The sequence below is a fragment of the Salminus brasiliensis genome, chromosome 10, assembly GCF_030463535.1.
Source record: "Salminus brasiliensis chromosome 10, fSalBra1.hap2, whole genome shotgun sequence".
NCBI lineage: Eukaryota > Metazoa > Chordata > Actinopteri > Characiformes > Bryconidae > Salminus > Salminus brasiliensis.
This window is the reverse complement of record NC_132887.1, coordinates 14,141,994-14,156,370: the sequence shown is the minus strand read 5'-3', so window position 1 is coordinate 14,156,370 and position 14,377 is coordinate 14,141,994. Positions and strand designations below refer to the sequence as shown.

Below are 14,377 nucleotides of genomic sequence, written 5' to 3'. Positions count from 1 at the left end.
ATGTTACACCATTTACACCCTTTTTTAGTCACCAAAGGCAAACATACACTTAGTCAGGAGTAAAATTTACTTTTGTAACAGCTCCCCATTTTATTGAAATACATCAGTCACGTTATGAGTTCTCAATGTGAAAAGAATGGTGGCTAATTAAATATAATCTCCATGACATTCCACCTTAAATAAGCATGTGCCAAAAAAAGAAAAAGAAAAACGTAATAGGTCATCCTTTTGTTTACATCCTAAGCTTCCAAACCACACCAATAAAATACGCTAAAACAAAAAAAGTGGAAAAATCCAGCCTTGAAATCTTTGAAACAAGTGATTACACCTATGACATGCAAAACTGTACATATTCTTACAAAACAAAAAAAAACAAAACCTTAAAGTCTAGGAAAGATAATGTATGATATGAAATAGCAGTTAACATACAAGGCAGAGTAAACACTCACTGAAATGCAGGTGTGTGTTGTGTTTTCAATCTTCCCTCAATTTTGCTTTAAAGTCTAACCCACATTCCTACCTACTCTGCTCAGCATTCACAGAGTTCAACTAAGGCACCTCCCTCTAATGTTGCCCTGTACACAGCTAATTAACAGTCCTAAAACAACACAGAGTGACACAGAGTAGCCTTCAGTCACTGTGTTTCTCTTCTTTCTCTCGCTCTCTTGCGCTCTCTTGCTCGTTCGTTCTCTAGCTCTCTATTCCTTAATGTAATAAAATAAATCATTGGTTCTAACATACCTGAGTAACATCTCAAACAGGTTTCCTGTTATATCAAACATTCTACCCATCATAGCCCGAATTCCACAAGGCAAAAAGCACTCTGCATTAAGCTTACATTATGGACAATGGTCATTTCAGTTCAGTAGGAATAATCTTGACTATAATACCACAAAGGCATAACCTAAGGTCCCAAACAACAGTTCCACACACTGCAAATAAACTCTTCGGTTAGGAATACAATGTGCTAAGTTTATGGTCCACAGTGAAAATGTTTGCATAATGCTATAGAAAATTATTGTCGCTGTTGCAGGAGAACCTCTGATATCCTGTGTGGACTGTTTAGGTGTGTTTTTCCACTCATGAACTCATGAAGTCTTGTATATATCCTCTTGGGAATTCACAGATCTGGAGTTCATAAAAAAGACTCCCAAAGAGTGAAGGATACAAAAAAGTGGTGTTCAGGAGACAAAGTTTCCGTAGAACTGCGACAATAAGCTGACAGTAACAACAATAATTCAGAGTCTCTTTAGGTAAATCTATACTTTCATGATCTCTATACTCACAGGTGTGCTTTTATATTGAATTATTTTGCCCTGTAAACACATTCTGAATTTTGGAATTTGGGTACTTTCGGCATTACTTCAACAGCTTAAATCAGTGGACCCCATGTGTGTTGTGAAAGGAATCATCAGCATTAAGCTATGTGCTACGTAGTTTGTCAGATTACGACAAACTCCTGCAAATATATAGGCATAAATACATACCTAAAACAAAACCAAAAAAAACCAAAAACAATTGCCACTATATACTGTAGTGTCTGGAATGAGTGAGATAGTGTGCCGCTCTGCTTGAAGATGACAATGAGTCCGCTTGAATTACAGTGAATGGCTTGCCTCACTAACTTGAGGTATGTGAGATTCAGGGAAGCTTGATAGTCGGTCAGACTTTGCATTCTAGACATTCCCTGACATTAAAAAAAATGATTTTTCGTTCCAACAGCTTAGTGGTATTCTCTTGCTGAACCAATGTTAGCAATGAATTTCATCGTCATATTTGCCAACGACGCCAGAAATAGAACTAAACGTTTCCACAACTGTCTCCATTGTGTCATTGCTAGCTACTGGAAGCAGCAGAAGTAGAGGCAACAGATATATGCACCAGTGAGATTGAGGGAAAGCCCTTGAATGCATCCCTATAGAGAAGCACTCCAAAGCTTACCTGTGTTATCATTTCTGAGTGTCGCACAACAGTGACTTTAGTGTCATAAAACCAGTGGAAACATACGGATTATGTGCTATATGTACACATACACCTCAGGCTAAGTTTGGTTTCTGTGTTCTGAGTCATACAAACACACTTTAAAAACAAACAGAATGAAACACAAAAACAGAAATAACCACTTAAAAAAAAATCAATTCTTTGGAAACAGCATTATTGCTCCGGTGAAGGAACGGTAAATGAAGCACACAAGAGGAGAGGACATTGAAGAAGGCTGCAAGAAGTCTTCGATACATTCACCACAAGGCTTATGTGACTGTGGGATTGTGTTTCTATACTCGTGTAAAACGTTCTTGTGTGTACTCATTAACATCCATATACACATGCGTTCTTGTGCCTGGTGTTTTTGCACACTGCTTGGATACAGTATTGGCTAGAATTCCCCTAATGACTTAGTTTATTCAGGCGGCCTCTGTGGAATTATGAGCACTCAATACTTTGATAAAGTAATGCTGAAGAAACTGGTAAGTTAAAACTGGTTGCATCATGTTCAAAGCTTTGACACACAAAGCCAAATGAAAATACCACTCTCCAAGTCACACTTTTGTTTTTCATGATATAATGTGTTATCATAATATATTATACTCTACTTAAACTCTATGTACATCCAACTCCACCTATGTCTACTGAATTCTGAGCTTTACAGAGTGCAGAGGTTGGGTTATGTGTAGTGCCGAGGCTGGGGACAATCTTATACTGTCTTGTCCCCATTGTTTAATAAGTGTACAATTCCCCATCCCTCTCTGAATTCACTGTATTCTTACTTAAAAGGAGAATAATTGTTTGACTAGGTGTTTTTTTCCTTTTTATCAGTATTTAGATTACTTTTTTGTTTTTTTAACAGATGCTCAGTTTAAATTATTATTGCCACGGGCAGATCAAACCATTAATACTTTGCAAACCTCTAAAATGGAAAAGCACTGGATGTTTCGTCCCTTAAAACAAAACCCACTAGAGGGCAATATTTGCCTTTTTGAACAGTGTATACGTCCAGGAATTGCCCCTTTCCTCCACACACAAAGCACTAGTTCACAGGTCTTACGGCTGTCTTTCGCCGATAGGTTAAAAAAAAAAAAAAGTTGCCAAAGCGAGGCTTAAAAAGGCTTGGGTGTAGTTTAAATGTGCATACTGTAGAAAACCAATAACCCAACCAATTCTTGCATGAGCTACAAATGGACCATCCTAAATGTAGTGTAGGTAAATCCTCCTTGGAGTTGATTCATTATTTATCTTCTTCTTTTGTTTTTTTTGTTTTTGTTTTTACCTAAAAGAAAAGAGGGGTGGGGGTATCGTCAAGCTTTAGAGGCCACCAGCAGGGCCAGTAAGCAGGGTGAGTGGGTGACAATCCTGGGGATGGTCTCAAGTCTCCCATCCTGGGTGCTCACTGCGCTCCAGGGACTGGGACTTGCTCTTATGTGGGGATGATGGACTTGGTGGGCTGCTCAGGTTGGAGCTGTTGGAGGCCGTAGAGTGACGTGGTGAATCAGAGTCCTGAGGATTTGAGAGAAAAAAAAAAAACATTACACACTACACCACAGTATTGTTTTTTGTATTCAAATTATTATTTCTTCACAGTTTGCATATTTTCCAAAAAACACAATGTCAAACACTGCACTACATCTTGTTAGCACATTTAGCCTGGGAGCTTAGATATGTGCTAGAAAGCACTCAAATCTGAGAAGTGTATGAGGTGGGACTGGCTGAGCTATCACATCAATAATAATCTAACACAATCAGCAGCAGAGGGACATTAGGATCTGGCTCAGCGTCTGGCGCTGTTGGCGTCACAGATGGGAACACTGAGGTCAATACCAATATGGGCTCTGTTGCCCAGAACTACACACAAGGCAGGACACAAAACATTCTTGCAGAAAGCTTCTAATGAACCTGGGGTAGAGATCTTCATAGGTATGACAGACCAAACCTTAATAAGACTTTAATTACAAAAGAAGGGACTCTTTCAGAGAAGGTCCAATCCACAGAACATCTGATCAACCAATGTTGATGTACAGTGTTTAAAGCTGGTGGCACACCTAAATTTTATCCCCAAAAATAAAACCCATGAAGAGCTCTACTGTGAACACAGAGCACCACTAGGCTAATTGCTACACTTGAGGCTTGTTAAATGGACAAATAGTTGCATACGGAAGTCTGGGCACCCTGGGCAAAGTGCCCATTTTGTTTTGTTGTTTTTGTAATTCATTTAAAGTAATAAGCCTCCAAGTGTCACAAAACAATCAAAAATTTACATTTACAACATTTTTTTTTTCTTGGTCTCATCCTGACCTTCACAGTTCCCATGAACTGTCATTTCTTAACAGCAGTCCACACTGTAGAAACTGCAAGCTAAAAACGCTTGGCTATTTCCTCATAGCCTTCCCATTCCCTGTTTGGTAAGCTTTGATTACTTTTGTTTTCAGATCTGTAGACAGTTGCTCAGAAGACACCATGGTTGCTGAATGTTGGGACAAGGTTGAAGAGTATTTTAAAGCTTGGTAATTTGATTCAGCTGACAGTTCCTAATTAAAATTGGTGACATGCCTCATGCCTGATTTGGTAATAGAAGGCTGAGGCCTTGTCAAAAATGGGCCTTTTCAATGCTTATGGTGTCCAAATAACTTAGTTTGCTTTTTTATGTCATGAAGGACAGAGTCTCTGTGTATTTTTCAAACATATTGTGTGTTATGTTTAATTAGCTACAGAGGCTTTACTACTTCTCAATTTAAAAAAGAATGTGTCCTTTGGACAAAAGTGCCCAAAACCTTCGAAATACAACTATATGAAGGGTAGTTTGGTAATGTTGTTGTGCTGTAGGTGGTTACCTTTATCTTACTAATCAGGGTTCTTAAGGCCCTTTTCACATCAGGGGTCTTGCCTGTGGGCGAAACTGCCTGCCACTACAGAGAGTCATACATCGACCACACATCACAATAGAGTCTGCACACCATGCGGTAGAACAGGATGCAGAGTGTGCGTGTGAGTGGTTGGCTAGTGGGACAACAGCTCTTATTCTTTAGGCACGGTGCCACTTCACATCACTCAATACGTGCACATAGCGTGGGAAAGAAAGGGCAGGGGCTTTTTTAAAGAGGAGGTTTTGGAGTGTGAAATGGAAGTTTTTACTTTTCAATGTACAACAGGAATAGTTCCAAACCATCACCGTGCTTTAAATATTCTTCTAGCTGTGACTGACTCTAGTAGAACAACTCCACTGAAACAAGTAATGCACTGAATTCACTTGATTAAAATGCATACATCATTGGCATATATTAAATCAACAGAATTTTGCCTTTCAGTTAGCATTCATGTGAGATGATGTACATATCTGAATCAAGTACAACTGACACATTACTTTTTCCAGTGTAATCTGCCAAGTGCCAACTATAATCAAATAACTCTAATGGTGATATATTTACCTGTCAACAGCTTTCTGAAAGTCAAGTTTAAGATATTCCATACACAGACGCATAAAGAAAATTCACTAAGCAAGCATATTATGATCACTATTTTCCAAAACAGATTGAAAAAAAAACTAAGAGTCTATTTAAAATTTACTTTAAAATTAGCACCCGTCTACAATCAGTACCACACATTTGTGTCCCAGGCCTCCCCACCACGCCATTACATACCTCTCTGTCAAACTGGGATAGAGGAGCATCGCCCCCGCAGTCCACACCCCCACCTGATGAGAGCGAGCCCTCAGAGGGTGAGGTCATTGCCTGACGCTTGGTTGAGCCATAACTTCCACCAGAGAAATCTCTCCTCAGTGCACTGCCATTCTGAGAGGATGAACCTACAGGGGAAATTATTAAAAGTCATGTTCAGGTTTCTTTCTTTATCTCCTCCCCCCTCCCCTACTGAAGCAACAGCACTTACGGGTGCCGAGGCCACTGCTGGCACTCATAGAACGACCGGGCTCAGGTCTGGCCTTGCTGATGGAGGGGATGCTGACAGAGCCACCCAGCACTCCACGGCTCTCCTGAGGACGTACATTCTGTACAGCACATTCAGGTATTAGATTCATCACATAAGCAAGAGTATCCATTATAAAGAAGGTTAGTGAGAAAAGCAGATAAAACAACACTGAGCAACAGTCAAAAAACAAAACACACACACACACACACACACACACATATACTCATATATTTCATTTCCGTTTTTAAAGTGAAAATGATGAACATACACTTTATCCCCCTGGCAATAAATTAAAAAATTGCTATTCCATAGCTGATAGAATAGGATTCTCTGAAGCAGACAAAAATGAACCTATTGGCACCATACCTAATGCTAGGTATATGCTAGCTAAGTACAAAGCCCCTTAGCATTGAGCTGTGGAGCAGTGTAACTGTGTTCTCTAGGATGATGGTGCTCCATCCCATACTAAATTGGAATAAGTTGGGAAGTGAGCTCACTAATGCTCTTGTCACTGAATGCAATCAAATCCCAAATACAGCAATGCTCCAAAATCTAGGAAAAGGCCATCCCTGGACAGTAGAGACAGTCACGCCAACAAAAGCAGGATGAACTGTATTCTTAATAACCTTGATTTCGGAAAAAAAAAACAAATGAGCAGATACAAGATTTTATATTAATCAGCCAAATCTGCAAATTAGATGCACTTGTGAATTAATATCTAAAATTCTTTTGTCTGCACCATGTGACTCCATCTGCACTCTCCATGTTGTAGAAAACAATAGATCTGTAGATCTCTATGCTACTTTTAAACTGAACTTGGTTTGATCTTATTTGCCAGAATTTCAAAGATGTCTTTGAAGGCAAACTGTATTGTGCTCTTCTTTTGTTTTCTGTCAGCTATACCACAATACTCTCACACAGCATTGTTGTGAGCATTCACCTCCACTTTCAAACCAGTCATCAGACAGAGGTCAAGAAATTACTGAAGCATCCGAACTGAATCATTCGAAATGACTCAAGAGATGAAGGAGTGGGGAAATATCTACCGTGTGCAAAGACAGTTACAGACAGCTTGTTAGAAAGGCCCAAGCAAACGCAACATGTGTTAATCACATGGTCCATGATAAACAACATGTATACGACGGCTCCTGATCCTACCAGAGAGCAAATGGAGGCAGGGGTCCCAGGGGCAGAGTTTAGGGATGGGGAGTGGGAGGAGAGAGGGGAGTCCTGGGAGAGGAAGTTGTCAGCAGAGGTGACAGTCATGTGATAGACATGCTCAAAGCTGGTGGGGGTGGAGATGAGGCGCAGGTGAGGAGAGGGGATAGGAGACCCTGGCTATAATGCAAGAGCGATGAGAGCATGGAAGTCAAAGAGCATGAGATGGTGGAACAGAAAAGGCAAATGTATTGTTTAATCTGAAACGATAGGAGTTCTTCCAGCATGCAATGTGTGATTCATAAATACCAAAAATCAAATATGACACTGTGGACAGAGTGAAAATAAATGAGTGAGAAGCAGGAAAAGAAATATTACTCATTCTTTAATGTTCTTGACGTACCATTGGTAAATCTTTAAGTATCTGGATTCCATCTCCTGGACCCATATGAACAACATGATTGAAGTTTGTTGGATTTGAGATCAGCTTATTTCTCATCTCGGGATCTCGAAGCATTTCTCTAAAAACAGCAAGTTAATGCAAAAATTAATTTATACAACAGCAAACAGTACATGTCAGAGGTGTCCTGTGCAGGCACTGTGGTCTAGCACTGAGTTCTACATGTGGTAGGGTTTTACTGTAGGGTAAGTGCAATCACCTCCGCTGCTGCAGCCTTTCCTCCTCTGGCACTCTGAAAGAAAAGCGACGTTTGCTCGTCATACTGCGCACCATCTGCTTCCTGCTGTTATCAGATGTCTCTGGAACGACCAGCTCATCTCCCTCTGCAAAAGATGATGGTATCAGTACAAACCTAATATCACAGCATCCTAATGAGTAAGTTAGCAAAGACTACACCCATATTTCACATCAGCTACTTCTGATCCTAATGGCTTTAATAAGTAATGTATTCTACATTTATATTTGTCATAGGAACACTGTGTAGTGTGTATTATAATGTTGGAAACATATTTAGCACATATGATTGTTCTTAATCAGTAAGATTACATTTCCTGTTAATGTATGTATTCAAACAGTACTCTTACCAGCTGTCTTGTTTTTAAAGTAGATAAGCCGCACTGTTTCTAGCCCCAGCAGGTTCAAAGAACCATCTGTATTCAGAGGGTGGACCTAAAAGACACAACCCAAGCACATTATTAAACACTTGCAAACTACTGATAAGTATTTTCAGGTGTAAAGCTAAAGCTTATTTCATGTAGACTGCACAATGGCCCCCTAGCTGTTACAGCTACCTTTTTCAGAGGAATGGTCTGGATCCACTCCATAGTATTCACATCGAACACATCCACAGCAGTCTCACTGTACACTGACAAGTAAGGTGCATTATAGCCTGCAGAGGAAAAAAAAAAAAATAAATTTTGATAAATAAATTAATGATAAGCTGTACTAATGAGAGCTCAGTATGCCCAGCACTTACAACAAGCAGTTGGCACAGCTGGCCACATTAGCTCCTGCTGGCGTGAGCGCCTCCCTTGGCAGTCTACGTAAACTCCAATACTGCTGAAGCACAAGAGCAGCTCCTTACTGGAGATTTCCACAGCGCACAGTGCATCTAGGCCCAGCTGACCAATGAAGGCCAGGGTGTGGTCCTCCGGATGGAGCAGGTTTACGGGAGGCCCGTCCCCCTGAAGGCTGTAGCGCAAGAATCCAGCCTGGTAACCAACACACAGCTTGTCCCCCTGCAAGGTCATCCACTGCACCACTCCAGGAACCTGCAGCTCCTTTAACTTCCGGTGCCGTGTTTTACTCTTGTTCAACTCATAGCATATGACCTGTCTTTTCATGGCCACACACAGGCAGGTAAGAGCTCCGTGCCTCATTGTACCAGAGACCAGAGTCTGGCAGCCCTTAGTCTCGGGCATCTTGTAGAAATCTGTGTCACGGTCATCCAGTGCCGCCATAGGGAAGAGACGCACGTGGCGGTTGCGGCCGGAGATGACGGCCAGCAACTGCTCAGTGGGGATTAGGTCAATGTGGTGGACCTTTTTATTATCCCCCACCCTGATGATCTCTGCGGGTGAGAGTAGAGGAAATGTGTCACTGCAGTAATTATGACAGAAGCATAATGTAACACAGCTTTAAGGATGAAGATTTACCGTCTTTGGTGACATGGATAACATAGAGCCCCTCCTCGTTGCCAAGAGCTATTCTTTCATGATCTAGAATTTACATCAGAAATAAATAAATACACGAATAGAGTGATTGCTGGCTCTGCCTAATTAGAATCAAATGCAGATTATGAAGTTACTTATGCAATTCAGAATTGTAAAAAGCATGTCAGTGTTTTGACTACTGTCAGGCTGTTAACTGAAGCAATACCTATAATAGCAGCAGACTGGGTGGTTTTGATGAGTGGCAGAGTGCTGTCATAGGCTTCTTTAGGCACATAGACAAAGCGCTCTTTCAGCTTGTTCTTCTTTAGGAGGCGATGCAGCTCATTCAGCACAGTCACCCACTTATTCTTCTCTTGATCACTGTCAGCCAGGACCAGGATGGAGCACCTCTTATTGCCAGATGCAGAGAGCTGAGATGCAGTGACCTACAGCAAAAATACTGCAATTTATCACCAACCTAGCAATACCCTATGGACTAGATAGCCTCACTTTAATCAACAGTGTTCGTTTGTGTTTTAGAGATTATATAAAAATGTTGTTTTTGTTTTTATTATGAAAACCATGGCGAGCTAAATATAGCCTAATTAAACTCACCCTGAAAATACAAGGAATGTCCTTCCTATTGGCGTGGATGACATCAGATGCCAATACTGAGCTCACTGAGAAATCCTCATCCCTGCAACAAGACCAACAGTCTTCAGAGGCATGTAAAGCAGCAACAATTAGACCACAACAGAGGCTTGTGAGCAGCAACAATTAGACCACAAATTCTAGATCTTTTTAGAATTTTACCCCCCCACCACCGACCTCATGTCAATAACTTGGCTGACGACTACACTGGGCTGAGCAGCCTTGCCCTCTGCCAGGTCATAAAGGAACAGCTTAAAGTCACACACAACAGCAAGAGCCTTCTGCCAGCCCTTTTTGACCCCTGCTGGCTTTGGCACCTGAAAGGCAGTAACAGGACACAGACAGGCTTCATGACGACAGAATCACAACTCCTCAAATACAGCAATTTACACAGTGGAAGCAGACAGTTAATGGACAAATGAACTCTATATGCATGAAAGCAAAGATAACATTTTGAAGCAGAGCTCTTTACCCTGACTTGGCCCTCATAAACTGTGCCAATGCCCTTTTGGGGATCAATACCCAGAGGCCCTTTCATTTGGTCTTGGGGGATAGGGCACACTGCAGGGGCCTTGTCTGCACACGTCACGTGACATGAGAAGTTACAGACTGTAAGAAATGAAAAAGATGATGTAAGCAGGAGCCTTCCTTCAACCACACATAAGTTCAGTTCAGTTGACCACAATGTTCCTCACCTTCACAAGTGCAGCCCTGTCGGATGAGTCCCACCATAAGAGAGGTGCACTGGTTACATTTAGTGGGAGTGTTGAAAGACTTCACCACAAACTGGTGAGCTTTTGGCTGTAGGGGAGAAGGTAAAAAAATCAACAGTTGAATTCACAAGTTACGTGTCATTTAGAATCCCAAAATGACCTCTCTCATTTCTGAGGACTTTACTTTTAAAATAAATGTCCTCCCATAGCGACACCGTAAAGGACTATTTTTTATAAAGGACTTGTGAGTGTGAAGAACTATTAAATTAGTGCAGAACCTTTACATCCACTTCTCTGAACCTTTAAATGATTCTACACACACATCTCTTTTGCAAAAAGGGTTCTTTGTGGAACGAAAATGGTTCTTTTATGGCATTGCTAAAGAATCCTTTTTATTTTTAAATGTGTGGCTCAAAAACAAAGGAACTCCATACCTTAGGTGTGGTGCCGCTGTATCCCCCAGAACGCATGGTAGGAGTCTGTGTGCCTCTCTGTGGATGATCCACCAGCTGTGACAAAAAGGCAAAATATTACCTCAAAACCCTAATAATCACAACACAAATAAGTTATGGTGGGTTTTATGGATACCTCAAGAGGCTCCATGTCACTGGTGTTGGAAGGAGAGCGAGAGCGGGACATGAGCTGGGACTTCCGGTCTTCATCCCTGGATGGTGTGTTGGACAGGCTGAAGTTGTCAATTGAGTCAATCTAGAGGAGTAAGAGGTCCAGATCAGACACATTGGAAAGATACAAACCTCCAAAAAAGTACACTACTCCAGAGTTGCCCAGGATTCAAAAGTTCTACAGTTTGAAGAGTAAACATTTTCAGTCAGTACTGCACAGGACTTGAAATGCACCGTTTCTGCTGTTTTTATATTCATTATCATTATTATGATAATTATGAATTAACACAGATGAGCTTTTAAATCCCATGCAAATCTTAATTAGTGCACCATTAAATCAGTAGCCAAACATGTTACATATTCAAAGACAATTCATGCTCATACAATATACATTAAAACAGACACTGCACAAGGATGTGTGAATGCATAACAGTAATATAGTGGAAATCAGCATTCGCAGATCTCTCAGGTCAAAGCCACAATCTGAGATTTCAGAACACAAACATTGGTGTTGCACGAGACATTAAAATGGTGTGAAACATGCTGCCATTCTAACTATCAGTTACAGAAAAGCTCAGGAGTCAGGAATCATCACAATGTTCAAACGAACAGGTGCATCTCAAAAAGAACCCAATGAAATACCGTAATGAAATTGTTAGCTAATACATCTCCAATATGACATAAATGAGGACAGGTTCACAAACCATGGATTGATGTATTTTAAAATGTCTCAATCACCACCACATAATAAACAGAAAAAATATTTACGTGGTGAACTGACTTAAATCTTACCACCTGAACGCAAAATATGCACCACTGAGACACTTCCAATTCAGGGCTCAATGAACTACGGTTATAATTTATATAGTTATAATAATTGTGAGAATATATGACGATCAAGAAAATGTGCAATGTGTGTTACAAGAAAGAAATCCCAGTTTTATTGAACATAAAAAAAAGTGATGTAGATAGTGCCAATGAATGGGCAACACAAAACATGGTACCCAACACTGCACAAATCCACATGGTTGTCCTGTTAATGAGGATCCAGTCCCATGCACAAAGAGGATGCAGAGACATGCATCAAAGTCACATAATGCATCAAGACATCACACTGCCAATGACAATACACCAGAGAGAATAGAGAAAGAGTGTCAATCCAAGACTGCATCCAATACACCACCATAAAGAAGGAGAGCTTACACGTCTGCCTTTGCTGGCTGGGCCACAGGCAGGGGATCGCTTCAGTACAAACAAAGATGGAGAGTAGACGTCACAAAAACAAGGAGGGACTACACAGCATAAGATCTATATTGCTACAACTGCTGCATATCTAAAAAAAAACCCCAAAAAAAACCCCGCATAACCAATAACCAAGGAGTAAAATAAAATACCCAAAAGATAACCAATACAAGCATAGTGAAACCCCTGCTAGAACAAAAGTTTAATAATGAAGTAGCTCAGATGTTTCTTTAGTACTCACATCAAACTGATCCAAGGCAGAGGTCGGAGCATTGAGGAATGCAAGAAAAGAGTTCTGGGAATCTTGATGCTTCACGCCTGTAAAACAAATAACACAGTTTCATATAAAATATACAGAAATGAAAACAATGTGATCAGAGAGGCTAGAAGTCAACCTATCATGAGGGTGGTTGAGTTTACCCCTAGACATCCGCAGATCTTCTGTTTCTCTTTTAAGCCGGTCAATCTCCCCTTGCAGGTCCTGGTTCTTCTTTTCAGATTCCTGGAGTTTGCTGAGGGAGAGGACATCATCATTAAGCCCTTCATGTACTCCACAATCTACAGATCCTTACAAAAGAGTAGCACTTGTTTGTACCCTACAATTGCACTTGCAGATGGCCTGGATTCATTGACCAGTACTGTAGACTGTGCCTTACCATTCTGTCGCCATGTTTGATGCCTTGACTTTGTTGAGCTCATCTTGGATGGTTTGTTTAGCTCTAATTTCCGCATCAAGGGCAGACTGCAGCTCCAGACGGGCAGACATGTCCAACTTAGCCAAGCGTCGCATCTTCCAAGGCATGTCCTACCATTGTGGAGAAACGACACACTGTGTAACTACACAGTTAAACTCTTCATATGTCCTAAAATCACTTACATATAAGTTTACACACATTTTCTTTAATTAATGCAGAACTATATAAATAATAAAATCAAATGTTAAAAAAATTAACTATTATAAACATACAAATATTTTAAAACAGAAAAAGCCATAGATCAAGACTCTATCCTACAGTAGAGCGCGCTCCAAGACTAGTGTTCCTGAGGCCCTCCAACTCTTCAGTCATCTTGGTGGCCAGAGCCTGAAGGTAGCCTCGTGCATCCTTCTCATCGCTCACCCTGTAAAGCAGTTTAAGATCTGTATTACCACTCATTACCACTAGATGGCATTATAAATCTACACAACCTGAACAATGCCCCTGATTTTAGCAGGAAAGATTATTTCACCGCTACACACACATTCCAGCTTTAATGTACCATTAATGTGTCTTTGTGTCACTCACCACTGGATGATCTCCGTGATTTGGGCCTCCCAGTGGGCCACGCTCTCTTTCTTATCAGCCAGCTCCCTCATTTCCTCTTCCAGCTGCTTGTGACTGCAGCTCAGGTTTTCATACAAGGTTGTCAACTAGACATACATGAAAATGATAAAAGAGATTACCACCTCACGTTGTAATTTTTTCTTAATACAATAATTAATTGTATTAAGTAATAACCATAAATCTGAATACTGATATCACTAAACACCACAGTATCATACAGTTACACAATGGTTACACAGAAGATTAATTACATACTATAGTATATAAATAGTTTCTTGCAGAAGTAACTGACTCTACTGTTCAGGGAAGGCATCGGAGGAAAATTTGGATAATTGCTTTGAGAATTTGATTGCATTCAGCATCAACAGAATTTGTGAGGTCAGAACATTGGATGATCACCACCCCACCTCATTCCTAATCTCAAAAGTACTGGATGGAGCACCATCCTTCCAGAGTTCAATGCCCCTCTAGCCCATGGCTGACATTAGGTTCATGTTTATCTGCTCCAGAGAGTCCTATTCTATTGGCAATAGTTCTCTACAGGGACTCGACAAGATGTGTGTGTGTGTGTGTGTGTGTGTGTGTGTGTGTGTGTGTGTGTGTGTGTGTGCGCATTTGCACACCTGTCAGAAACGGATGC

General features: G+C 40.8%; 1 protein-coding gene across 3 annotated transcripts in view; it reads right to left on the bottom strand.

The window, feature by feature from the left end:
- Positions 1-65: 65 nt before the first annotated feature.
- Positions 66-14,377, bottom strand: part of cdc42bpaa (CDC42 binding protein kinase alpha (DMPK-like) a) — a 46,929-nt gene continuing 32,617 nt past the window's right edge. The window contains exons 17-39 of one of the 3 annotated variants that reach the window (XM_072689353.1): positions 13,699-13,823; positions 13,429-13,534; positions 13,072-13,220; positions 12,836-12,927; positions 12,657-12,733; positions 12,377-12,415; positions 11,139-11,258; positions 10,985-11,059; positions 10,533-10,638; positions 10,310-10,446; positions 10,015-10,154; positions 9,802-9,883; positions 9,413-9,632; positions 9,190-9,252; positions 8,511-9,104; positions 8,326-8,423; positions 8,119-8,203; positions 7,734-7,857; positions 7,478-7,595; positions 7,075-7,254; positions 5,878-5,995; positions 5,631-5,794; positions 66-3,492 (exon numbers count right to left, since the gene is read on the bottom strand). In XM_072689353.1, the coding sequence (XP_072545454.1) occupies positions 3,361-3,492; positions 5,631-5,794; positions 5,878-5,995; positions 7,075-7,254; positions 7,478-7,595; positions 7,734-7,857; positions 8,119-8,203; positions 8,326-8,423; positions 8,511-9,104; positions 9,190-9,252; positions 9,413-9,632; positions 9,802-9,883; positions 10,015-10,154; positions 10,310-10,446; positions 10,533-10,638; positions 10,985-11,059; positions 11,139-11,258; positions 12,377-12,415; positions 12,657-12,733; positions 12,836-12,927; positions 13,072-13,220; positions 13,429-13,534; positions 13,699-13,823 (3,144 nt within the window). In that variant the 3' untranslated portion in view covers positions 66-3,360. The remainder of the gene's footprint in view (positions 3,493-5,630; positions 5,795-5,877; positions 5,996-7,074; positions 7,255-7,477; positions 7,596-7,733; positions 7,858-8,118; positions 8,204-8,325; positions 8,424-8,510; positions 9,105-9,189; positions 9,253-9,412; positions 9,633-9,801; positions 9,884-10,014; positions 10,155-10,309; positions 10,447-10,532; positions 10,639-10,984; positions 11,060-11,138; positions 11,259-12,376; positions 12,416-12,656; positions 12,734-12,835; positions 12,928-13,071; positions 13,221-13,428; positions 13,535-13,698; positions 13,824-14,377) is intronic. The other 2 variants (XM_072689351.1, XM_072689352.1) reach the window with 2 other exon arrangements.